Source organism: Triturus cristatus, chromosome 10, assembly GCF_964204655.1.
Source record: "Triturus cristatus chromosome 10, aTriCri1.1, whole genome shotgun sequence".
NCBI classification, from domain to species: Eukaryota; Metazoa; Chordata; class Amphibia; order Caudata; family Salamandridae; genus Triturus; species Triturus cristatus.
This window is the reverse complement of record NC_140593.1, coordinates 1,122,198,668-1,122,211,602: the sequence shown is the minus strand read 5'-3', so window position 1 is coordinate 1,122,211,602 and position 12,935 is coordinate 1,122,198,668. Positions and strand designations below refer to the sequence as shown.

At 42.1% G+C, this 12,935-nt stretch overlaps 1 protein-coding gene across 1 annotated transcript in view; it reads right to left on the bottom strand.

Moving 5' to 3' along the window:
* The window catches only part of LOC146796679 (uncharacterized), a 482,771-nt gene that overhangs the window by 380,633 nt on the left and 89,203 nt on the right, over positions 1-12,935 (bottom strand). The window contains exons 82-87 of the mRNA XM_085631367.1: positions 12,743-12,861; positions 12,394-12,564; positions 11,879-12,117; positions 11,662-11,765; positions 10,503-10,621; positions 9,859-10,017 (exon numbers count right to left, since the gene is read on the bottom strand). Coding sequence (XP_085487493.1) covers positions 9,859-10,017; positions 10,503-10,621; positions 11,662-11,765; positions 11,879-12,117; positions 12,394-12,564; positions 12,743-12,861 — 911 coding nt within the window. The remainder of the gene's footprint in view (positions 1-9,858; positions 10,018-10,502; positions 10,622-11,661; positions 11,766-11,878; positions 12,118-12,393; positions 12,565-12,742; positions 12,862-12,935) is intronic.

Here is a 12,935-nt window from a genome sequence, read left to right as displayed (position 1 = left end):
ATTTATCGTCAAGATAAATCAATTAAGTATTTTTCATTACATGTTTTTACTAAGCTGTTGTATGAGGATGTTGATACGATGGATGCAAGAGATTGCTATGTGTGCATGCAACTACCATCTTCTATCTCAGAGGGGGTGACTTACCATCACCTACCTTTAACATATAGAGTGTCTTGTAGTGTTTCAATGAGTCTATTTTATGAGAAGGGCAGCTTACAATATTATTATCCTAACATGGACTTAGTATTTTCAGAAATTCCCAGTAGAAAGAACAAGAATAGAGTAAATAGTGCTAAAAATGCAGCGCTTATGGGGGAATTTTTCCATTCAACAAAGACAATAGACAAAGACTATGCACATCGAAATAACCTGACTTGTAGCTTACGGTTTGAAGAAATAGAAAAGCTGCTGAGCAAAAGTCACATGTACCTCCATGGGCTCATATAAAAGGAAATTATGAAAAGGGTGAGATATACGCAGCCATGGCCCTGTATTGGCATAATAGAGGGAAGCTTTGCTTGCTTAGATTAAAAATTCATTATAACAATTATTTAATTGGTTCTATAGAGTGTGATCATACTTTCCTAATTACAGGAGAATAGGGAATAAGAGGAGGAACTAATCCTGTCTTTCCTGGACTTTATTATGTGTGTGGTAAAAATGCTTATTATAGATTGCCTGCACACTGGTCTGGATATTGTTATATGGGTATAGTCTTTCCAAAAGTATACCATTTGGATAAGAATTATGGAATCAATTAAGTAAAGAATGGATTAATACGTGGTAAAAGGGGAGCTAGTTTTTTGGATATTTTTGGAGCATTGATACCTTCAGTTGGGGTTATTTTAAATTCACATCGAATTAGAAAATTGTCCACAGTGGTTGATCATTTATCAACCGATACTGCTGGTGAGTTCTTGATGATTGATATAAAAATGGTTGCGATTAGGTCTATGGTTTTACAAAATCGACTTGCCATTGATATTATTGGCTAAAGAGGGTGGAGTCTGTAATATGTTGAAAATCCACCAATGTTGCACTTATATCCCTGATAAGAGTTAGAGTCTAGTGGGGTATATCAAGAATATTACAAATCTTCTAGAAGATTTGGCTGAACTGAAGGTTGACAGTGCTTGGGAGAAACTTGGTAAGAGTTTTCCTCTGTGGGTAATTGGTTTGCTACTTTTGGAAATAGTGTGTTAGGGAGAATACTAACACCAATCATTGCAGTGGCTGCAGTGATACTAATGATTTTTCTGATATATAATTGTAGTCAATACAAAAAGGAGTCACCTGATGTTAATCAAAGAGCAAGAAAAAGAAAGAGAGAAGAAAGAGAGTTAGAGGACAGGAAAGGAAATTACTATGAAATAATGAAGGATTTAGATGGAATAATGGTAAAACGAGAGAGAACATCTGCTTTCTAAAGTGATAATTTGTATTGGTGGGTGTTTTGGTGATGGCTCAAAAACTCCTTAAAAGGGGGGATTGATTGAGCAGGGTTTTCGCATAATGAAACCTGCTCGAATTGAGCCTAGTGGTGGGCGGAATTTGCGGAGTTGCCCTATGCAAAATTCCGCGAAACGGCATGAAATCTCCGCGAGCACGTGGAATTTCACGTGCTCGCAGATATTTCATGCTGCACCCGTTGTAATCTATGCAGGGTCTCAGGGGCAGACAAGCATTGTGCAAGAATGAATCCTGCCCCATCATACATCCTTAACTTGATAAATATTATAAATAATACTATTTCTGTGATCTTAATAATTATATTTGTTCTAACCCATTACAATCTTTTTATGCTAATTGCCTCACTTTCCATACAAAACCATCAACCAATGTTCCTAGAAGATGTTATGTTTTTCCTAATGCACTAATGCTGGCCACCAACTTTTAAAATAATCTGCATTTTCAGATGTCTCGCAGTTATAATATTAATGCAATAAGAGAAACGACACATCAGTATCACCTAGCAAGATACGTAACTTCGACCTAATTGGTTGCACCGTGTGTCAAGGGCTGCGCGCTGAAGAGGGCTTTCTGGGAACCTTGGTTAACCACAATGTTATCTCTGAAATCTATTTCCTTCAACCTTCTCTTAAAAGCTTATTTCAAGAAACAAGCAGTGATACACTTAAATAGGTGCTAGGTATTAGAGTAAATGTGTCCTTGTTTTAAGAGTCGAGGAAGTTGTATATACAAGGGACAGAGGCTGTGAACTCCCAGGTCACTTGTAAAGAGATCTCTCTCCAGCCTCCCCTCCTCCGTGAACTCTTAAGTAGTCTGAAGAGTGAAAACTGAAACCTGAAGAAAGGCAGGTTCCAGACCCCCGGGACCTCTGGAGCGAGCACCGGCTTCTGCTGCTGCGCTCCAGGAAGTGAGTGCTTACCTACCCAGCCTGCAGTTAACACCGCAGCGGGGAGCTGACGCTGATGAAATACGGGGGGTCAGCGAGGGGTCACTAACAGGGGCCATTCCGACAGAATCTGGCCTCCATGTACAATGCCATTCAAACTCAGTCACGAGGGGGTTTTCAGACTTTAATGAATAAGTATGGGGAGAAAGCACACCTGCCCAGCCTCGACCGAGCTCACGAGGTTTTAACTTTTTGGGCTGATTAATGCGTTACAGAATTTGAACTTCTACTCGGGCTCCTGCTTTATTTATAATATGTAAGTGCTTCCTGGTGAGGTTTAATTAATACCTCATGCCCCCGAATTCTGTTCCGCCTCAGATCGCGGAAGTTTTGTCATTTCCGCGTTCTGCGCGGAACGCGGAGATGCCGAAATTTCACAAGTTCCGCGAGCGGAACGGAATTTGACACCCACCCCTAATTGAGCCCTCAGTAACATTTATTAACTGTGTGCAATGAAAACTTTTGTAGAAAAGAGTCTAACATGAGGGAAATTGCTACTGCGCAAGTGCGTACTAAAAGCACCAGAATAGGCCTCAAATGCTTCTGACTAATGAAATAAAAGGACTAATGCTGCTTTTATGCATTTTATTAACGTTTGCTAGGAAAACAATATTAACTCAGGTTGCACATGGGTAGATGCAACAGAGGGTGGGTGCGTAATGGAAAGCATTATAAGTGACTAATAATGCCTGAGTTTGTTTTTCGTAGAAGTATGGTTTTCTGCTCTGCGGGAACGTTTGGGTTAATGAAAGAAAATGTAGAATGATTTATTTCTAAATGAGAAGGGGAAGGTGGAAGCTAGTTGTCCTTCCCAAGTTCTACGTGCCTGCCAAGGGTTTGCATGAAGAAACAAATCCCATTCATCAAGGAGAAGAACACTTCCTTCAACAATGGCGTGAAGGGACAAAAGTTGTTATATGAAAGGGATAGAGGAAATGTGTATTATGACAGCGGCTCGGATTTGTATTTCCTGGGCTGGAAGTTGATAAAGTGAATAAATGAACAATACGTTGTTTAGCGAAAAGCATATGACGAGAGTGGTGTGACAGAACACCCCCTTCCTTCACCAATCAAATGTAGAGAAATTGTCTGTTCTGAAGGCAGTGTGTGAAGAAGTAAGGAGTACAGAAAAGATATCATGCCTTTATTCGCTTTTACCCCTTTGGTAAAGCGCTCTATTTGCGTGAGTTCCCGCATTGCCGCCTCCCTAAAATCTGGCTGTAAAGCCCAATGATGTAGTTACAAGTAATGGTAGTGTTCGGCGTCCGATACCTGAAAGTCTCATTTACAATTTTCAAAGATGAGGATGTCCCAATTATAAAATAGGTGGGATAGGGTGAGACAACCCCACTCCTTCCATGCCCTAGTTGCAGCGCTGGTGGGAAGGCTTGGTTGTAATGTATATGAGTGAATGGGGAGGGAAACTTCGTCCAGTCAGCCATCTTAACCACCTCATCCCAGACTTGTAAGGTTGTTCTCGTGGGTGTGCTTATGTATGTGTTAGAAGGACGGCCTACCTTCAGACTCCATAACATGTCCCAAATAACCTGCCCTGCAATCGCCCGGTCCATATGGAGCCAGTGCTTGTCTGACTCTCTCTCTGGGACCATTCTGCAATGACGCGTAATTGGACAGCTTTGTAATAGAGATGAAAATCTGGAAGTGCTAGCCCCCCTCTCATCTCTCGGACATCGCAGCAGTTTATAGGGGAGGCTGGTTCTTGTATTTTTCCCAAAAAACCTTGTCAGGAGAGTGCAGAGTGATTTCAGGTAATCTCTCCAGAGAAATTGGTAAACTGTGGAATAGGTGCAGGAACTTTGGCAAGATTACCATCGTAAATGCATGTATCCTTCCTAACCATGAGAGGTACATCGGGCCCAGCGCTTAAGATCACTCTGTACTTTGAGGAGGAGCGGAGGAAAATTGGCCACAAATAAGCTAGCAATCTTGGGAGTAAGTATGATACTGAGATAAGTAAGTTCCTTCTGCTCCCACTGAAAGGGGGTCGTGGACATCAGCGTCTCCATCTCCGCGTTGGGTAGCATTAAGTTAAGGAGGGAGGATTTGGATAGATTTATACGAAAGCCCGCTGCTTCTTCAAAGAGTTTAAGTGCTTCCTGCAGTCTGATGGGGTCATTAATATAATCATAGGCGAACAGTGAGATCTTATGATTCACCAACCCAAAGCTAATTTCTTTGATAGCTTGGTGTGCCCGTATCTTTGCTGAGAGAGGTTCTATGCTCAGCTCAAAGAGGAGGGGAGAAAGCGGGCACCCGTGTCTCATTCCCCTTCCCAGTGTAAACGCCTCATACCTCACTCTATTTACGATTACTCCAGAGCAGAGAGCCACATCAGTATCCTGGACCATCGTAATGAAGGACTCGCAAAAGCCAAATCGCCTCAGAGTGCTGAATAAGAAGGGCCAGTCCAACTGGTCAAACTACTTCTCAGCATCGAGAACGAGTAGCAACGCAGGGATATTTTTTTAATTAGCCTTCTCGATTAAGTGTATTACTCCCCATACATTGTCCTGGGTCTGCTGTCCCTTAATGAAGCCCAATTGATCCGGGTGGATCAATGTGGACATCAACTCCTCTATACGTGTGGGTAGGATCTTAGAGTAGAGCTTTGCGTCAAGATTGAGGAGTGCTATGGGGCAGTAGGAACTACCGCTCCGCAAGTCCTTAACCAGTTTCATCAAGACTGTGACCGCATTCATCGTTGGCGTCATTCTCCCCATTTTTGCTATATGATTAAAGTGGGAAGTTAGGTGAGGGATCAATTCTGCACTATGTGTTTTATGAAAAATCGGCTATCAGGCCGTCCAGACCCAGTGATTTATACTGCATTAACGTGTCAATGGCCTGTCTAACCTCTTCCTCGCTAATGGGTTCCCCCAAGAGTTTGTTTTGTATGTGTGTCACTTGTGGCAGATCTATCTTGTGTAGGTAATCTTGCTGAGCTTGTGGGTTGACCTTGTCTGAGGTATATAGGATTAAAGAAAACTGCCCAAAGAGGTGTGCCTTTCCCTGGTCCGAAGTTTCTATTTCTTCTAAAGAGAGGTGTAGTTCTCCTATATATTTGTTTTATCTGCTAATCCTCAACTGTCTTGCTAGGTGTGCCCCCACCTTATTACCCTGTGAGTTGGACATTTGCTTAAGCCTGAGGAGCGTGAACTCTGCTCTATTAGTATAGATTGCATTAAGTTTCTCCTTTACTGCTGTCACTTTCCTCTGAAGGGCTAGTGTGGGGGTCTGTTTGTGGGCCTTCTCTAAAGAACGTAATTCCTCCTCTAAAATCAATCTATCCTTGGTCCTTTGTTTATTTAGGGATGGGTTTAGCGCTGCACATTGGCCTCTCCGGGCAGCCGTAAAGGAATCTCAGTTATTGGAGGGGGATGTAACATGTTCAGTTGAAAAAACTCTCTAATACTTTTGCGGACCTCGTCTTGTGACATCCTATCCCTAAGCAAGGCATGGGGAAAAAAACAACATCTACCTTTCGGCGGAGGGTTGGTTCATTCGAGTGAGACACCTACGGGTTTCACTTCTTGAATTTCTTGCGCGAGAGCTTGACTTAGGAACGCCTAGTTCAACCTGGGATATGTACAATGGACATGGGAGAAAAATGTGTGGTCGCTATCTCTGGGATGCTGCTCCCTCCATACATCAAGTAAACCCATATTGTTATGGCGTGTTTTAAGCCTTTTGTGAAGCTACCTATTTGTGTCCTGTGGGGGCGTGTGCTATCCATACCAGAGTGCCATGTGAGATTAAAGTCTCCCATGAGAATTATATCTCCTTCTGCAAAGCCCCCTAGGAGTGTCAACAGAGTTGAGATATGGGTTACTTGATTGGAGTTAGGTGCGTCGATCGCTGCAATTGCAAAGTCACCCCTAATTCTACCTTTGACCATGACCATTCACACCTCTTTTTGTGTTTTGTAGCCCTCAGGTTGGAATTTTAATGAGAAATTAAAAAAAGTGTGACTCCATTGTGTTTTGTATTAGCAGAAGATTTGTATATCAGGGTTACATTTTATGTTTTAGCCTGTGAGCCCCTGAATTTTTAAGGTGGGTCTCTTGTAGTGCCACTATATCATACTGTTGGTCTAATAAATATTTCCATAGTTTGTGTCTTTTGACTCGGTGATTAAGCCCTCTAATATTCCATGTGAGAAGCGTAAGTACCATTGTGGTAGTCGTAGAAGCCCCGCCTGCCTCTGGATCTACCACTTTCCATGTAATTCATCTCCTTCCCAACCCAGAACTTGCTCTCCCCCTGCTGCCTGGCATTTCCCCCTCCAGTGCCTCACCAGTCTGAACCCTCGACATCCCGTGATTCATATTATCATATACACCCTGATTACCTGCAAACAAAACAGAAGGAAAAAAGGTCCCCAAATAAAACCGGTTGGTACAACAGGTCCTAAATTTAGTCCAATAACACGATAGGTGATAGCCATGGAAGGCGATTCGTACCAAAGACGCTACCATGTCTATATCATTGCAATCATGTGCGAGATCCATATTCTGCTGCTGCAGAATTATGAGCGACAGTCTCCTATTCGCCGAAGAGTGTTGTAGTTTCGGAAGTCTGGGGAATGTTGATGAGGCAGTATCCGCCACTGCGAGGCCGAAGAAAGCAACTGTAGGTTACGGTTAGGACCCCTTTGAAGACTTAGTCCCGTATATGCTATGTATCACATTAAAAGCCTTGAAGTTAGTGCCAGTTCCAAGGCCTCATCTCCTCAGCGCATCTTCTGCTTGTGGGACGGTTGGGAGAGCTTGTGGAGTCTCTTGTGGAGTCTCTTCCAGATGTTGTGGGTTAGCGAACTGCGTCACTGTCCTCTTGAGAAACCACCCCCAGGAGCTTCAAGGCATCTTCCAGTTCTGTAAGGTGGTGGCCTCTGTTATTGAATTCGAAAGCCAAGCCAAATGGGTGTGTCCAGCAGTATTTGGTATTTCCTATTGGAGCTTGTCTGTGACAGGACGGAACTGTTATCGCCAGGGCCACATCTTGGAACAGCATACAAGTGGCTCCCTGGAATGACACCATATCTCTTTTCCTGGAAGCCTGCAGGATAGCCTCCCTCATTGTTAAAGAATGCGATTTGGCCAGGGTATTTCCCGGGCGCTGTTTCTCACCTGGGGGCAGTCTTCCCACCCTGTGTACTCTATCTATTTTAATATTCACTGTGGGTGAGTCCAGCAGCTCAGCAAAGAGACCTACAACAAAGGCCTCTAGATCTGCACCCTCCACCCACTCCTCCAGATGCCAGATCCTAATGTTAACCCGTCGAGACCTGTTCTCCAAATCCTTGCCCTTCAGTATAGCCACCTGCAGCTGAGCTTGAAGAGAGGCGGTAGTGTCGTATATCGATCCACATGCTGTTCCAGCTCCGCTGCTTTGGTCTTAATGTTCCCCACTCTATTCCCCGCTGAATCCACATCTTGTTGCAGCACTGTCAGTTTCTTGGAGTGATCAGCCTTCAGTGTCTCCAAGGAGAACGCCATGTGCCCCTTGAGTTCTTACCACAGCTCCTTCTTGAAGTCATGTTATGAAGCAAAGACATCCTCCTTTGTAAGAGCCATTATCTCCCACACCTCAGGGTCCCTTTTTTCCCCGCCAGTATAAGTGGTGACAAAATAGCTGGATACCCTGTTGCTCTTCTGTGTTTTTGGTGGCATAAAGAGACCTGTTGCATTGATAGGTGTACTTTGGAAGGCCAAAAGTGAGTTTCCGGATTAGCCCTTCACCTTCTACTGCAGGAGAAACGGGGTTTTTCCACCTTCCTTGCTGGGTATGGCACCCTTCTTGGTGTCTTCTCTGTGTCAGCTCCTGCTCCCGCTAGATGAGCCAGCTCCCTCCCAATCGGAGCTGTCCCCCTCTCTATGTACGATGCTCCATCGTTCCAGGGAGAATCAACTAACAATGTAAAGGTGCAGATGAGTAGGAGGCAGCAGGGCACCGCTCCCACCCTGCTCAGGACAGCTCCATTCTTCAGCTGGTCCCTCCGGCTCCCCCAAGACGTGCACCAGTAGTCCAATGTGTAAGGCCTCATTTTGCCATGAGAGGGTCAGGCATTATCCATTGGTCACTCTCCATCAACTATAAATATAGAGCAAGGCTACACTGCAGCTACCTGAGATTTTATCTCAGTTGATTTGCCTCTTGGGCTGCACCTCAGAAGCACTTCCCCCACCTCACCTCACTTTGCTCCTCACCTCTCCATCGTGCCTCTGGCCGCCATCTTCAGGCCGGGCAGTCCGCCGCTCCCGCCACTACCGCTTCAGGCCTGCTTAGCCTCCAGTAGTCTCGGATGCTTCTGCTCTTTGCAGACGCTACAGTCCGACAGCAGCGACCCTTCCAGTTTGCCCTCTGCACTACCGAGGCGAAGACCGCTCATCCACCCTTCTCCATCCTCCTGCTCTCCTCTCTCGCTGGGGCGTTTCCGTGGCTGCAGCTCCCTCTCGGCGGATCCACCGAGAGCAACGATGGCCCGCAGACCTCCGTGGGGCACCAACACCACACTCCGCTGCAGACACGCAGCCCGCCACCTTGTCTCAGCTGCAGCTTCCACTCCTCTTCAGCTGCGTGCCTGGACAGGCCCACAGCCATCCGCCCTCATCCGCTCACAATTCGGGCACTGGTGATGTGGACAAATCTAGATTCAAGACCAGTGAGTGCCACCTCAACAATTCTCCAGTAGTACTGTGTCGCTTTCAGACATTATCCTGCATTTCTTTCGGAAAGCTATCCGAGCCGTTATGGGTCATGTCCACACGGCTATCTTGGCTGGCCACGCCCCTCCTGTTTGTTTTTCTCTATTTTCTCTGGCTATTTCAAAATCTACATGAAACCAATTTCTACGTGTTCTATGATTCCATATCTTCTAATGTTGCTCTCCATCATCTTTATTTTATGAACATTGTGTGATATGTAATTATAACACTAAACGTCCAATAAAATAAACTTGTCTCAAACACAGTTTTATGTGTTAAGGAACTATGATATCTTTAGCATGAACTACTACTGCTTCTTGCCTCTGGTCTCTATATATTTGTTGTTTGTAGCTACTTGCAGGAGGAGTAATGTTTAAACTAAGGCAGTATTTTGAGATGACCTCCATGGAACACCTTCAATCCATGAGTCTCTATCTTCATAAGCACGGCACAGCTCTTGATTATGTGTGTTCCATACTGATTACAATGTTAAAACTGCAGACCCCCTTTCTACTGGTGGTTGCTTTTTACCTGTTCACCAAACAGCCATCTTCATCATATCATGGCTTTGTGACATTATTTCATTTACAAAAGGTTTCATTCCCCATTGTCATTCATTATTTGGATTCATCTGTCAACTACAAACATTTAGTGTCTTTACTAGCCCACTATTGTATGTTGTCCCTTATGTTAATGTCAATGCATAGGTTTCCATACCTTTTCAGAAGCAGACAGGATATTTTCCAAATACACTGGGACTTTATCTGGTGTCACAAGGCTGAGTATTTGCTTTAGCAGGTTAGAGTTTTTAATGACTTCTGGTTTCGTCAAGAGCCCAGCTGTTTCATTTGGTGACAGATTTTCAATAAGCACCTTCTAAATATGACAGAAACAAGCATAAGATGTTGAAACTGCAGGTCTCTAGCATACGGCAAGCTGTCAAGCAAATACCTTTACATAAAATTCATACATTAACATATATACATAGTTTCTGGAGAGAATATGACATCAGACTGTTTGCAGATTTAAAACAAACTTCCCTGAGTGTATTTAAAATAGAAACTTCAAATGCATCTACTCTGTGCCATAGAAAGTGCGCCTGTCTAAAGGTCTTGCAACTCTTTTATAAAAGCATGTAAGTTGAGTTGTGAAGCACTGATATTCTTACTCAAAGAAACATATAGTACCGGTATCAATGCTACACTAAAATCCTGCTAATTTAAGCCACTCATCCGGCCCTGAATAAAGATACAAGAAAGGAAATGAAAACAATGATGTAGGGAGAAAAGACTTCCAACAAGCCATTTGCCACTGAAAATGTAGTGCGGCAAACAAATATGATTTTCAGTTGCACCACTTACTATGCTTAGATTAGGGTACAGGGCTATAAGTTTCGAGACTGAAGCATATGAGAAGAAGGCACCCAAATTCTTCCCTAGCCATTCCTTTGTTCCATTTGTATTTGATGTGCATGCAGAGCCTAAACAAAAGAAAGGTTTCATTAAGCACTGAATAACAGATGTTAAGGCATTGTGATGAATTTGTAATGAAAGCTGAATATTTAACTGCTGCTCTATAATTCTACTAAGTCAGTTGTGCTGATATATATCTCAAATGTGCCTAAAGAAAGAACTCTCAAAACAAAAGTTGGTCGAAAATGCACCTATGTCAATAACAGATTTTGCCAGCCACTGAACTGTCCATTTTGGACTTTGTGATTCAGGGGACTATTTGAATACTTTTTTTTAATGCAAATCCAACATAATGTTCACATCATATTTTTTACAAAGGAGACACCATCTGGAGCGCCGGGACACTCCCTGGAGTAGCCGTGCGCTATATAAGCAACCCCAATAACATAACATAACAATAACCATCTAAATCTAACCTTCTATGTCAGGCCTACATGTGAGGAAGTGTACTATTTACCTGTATGACCCACACTTGCAGTGTGACAGCGAGTTGCACTGGTATTTTACCATATTCCGTTGTAGATTAATAAAATTATATTTTGCTGAGCATTAATCAATACATTTTAGAGAACTTTTTATGTGGAAAGTGAGTTACTACCATCTGTCTAGCTTCAGACTACTTTTTCTTGTAACATCCTCATCTTTTTAAATGGGTGTATTTTCTCTTCTTTCATTTCCTTATGTAGATATATTTTAGTTTCTGATATCAGTAATTTACAGATGCAGAGAATCATGAAAGTCACTTTAACAATTTTCTTGAAGTGCACCATTAGGTGACAATACATTTTTTTATTCACTAAGAGAATATTCAATAGGAACATAATAGAGAATTTCATTCAAATTTTTTTTTCAATGCACGTTCCTATAGTAATATCTCAATCGTAAGTGTGCGCTAAAGGTCCCACCTAGAATACAGCGGTATTGGAGTATCCCAGAAGTACTGCGGCCTATAATATCTGTAATTCTGGGTGTGAGAATAAAGATGTTGTACTTTACGCCCTGCAGCAATAAAGTTTAAAGCTTCATATTGCAATTAAAACATGTGTACCTGCTTTGTCAAACTGTTGAGAAAGGTATTTTTCACTGAATTCGTAAATGGCACGTTTGTTATTGACATCGAGTTCAAGGACTACATCGCTCAGCTGTTTTATTCTGTAGTCATTAATTAAAGAGAAAAAAGAAAATATTGAGTACTAAATAGAAAACCAATCCATTCACTTTTAATTGCAGATATTTAAAAGTTGGCTTTGATGACTTTTACTTACATTGTTTGGTAGGCTTCACATGTTATATTAAGTGGTAATCGTGATAGATCAGATTCATCTATGACCCTCAGAAATAGTTCAATGACAATCTGGAAAAGTCTGACCCATTCATTCATATTTTTCAAGCTCCAGTCCATGTTGAGTGCAGATAAAGTGTTCTTCAAAAACTCTTTTTGAGTGGAAAGTGTGAAGAAAGCAGACGCATTACACAAAGTCACATTTGTAGATGGGTTTGAGCTCTGTGAAAGGCAAAAAATATTTATCAGTGACAAATGCTTGTGATGAGAAGTAGAATTATGTTTAGAAGATAATGATTTATAGCTGAAAACAAAAAACATTTTAGAAAGGGTATTATTAATTTCTATTTGGGTTGTTGAGGAGGGTTGATTACTTCAACACTCTGTTCACAAACTTTAAAAATAAATAGTGATTGTGGATGAGATGCACCATGTCACTTAGAAATGAGGCTATTTTTAAAATATTGATACACCCTGTGTGAATAATACAATACTTACGAGACAAATAGTCATCTTTAAAGCGCTAAGATACTGCAAAAATACTTCATTGTTGTCAAAGTGCAAGATTTGACCCAGAATTAATGTTTTTAATGTTTCATTTTTAAATTCATCCACATATATGGTTATTCCAGCCAGCTCCTCTGCTGTAAGATTACTGGGTATAAACACCTAGAGAAAATAAAGAGCAGTGAATTTCACATTTGAATCTTGAATGAATTCAGTGTTGAAAGAGTCTTATTTTTGATTTATCCTTCAGTGGATATCATTGCAAAACATAATTTCATACTCAAAAATGTAAATTCATGTATTTCTTCTAATGTTTGAAGGTATATTTCAAAGGGCCTACCTTGTTAAGATTTCTGTTGAACTGTGCAAGATCTTCAATGTTAGATTGCTGAATGAACTGCATTAGGTTTTCCTTCAGCCATGATGTAATACCTGATGCATCACAAGCGATGCCTGTGCCTGAAATAGAGATGCAGTAAAGATTGACTTTAGTCCTGTAAAAACGTTTACATTCTGAAACACCCTAATTTCGT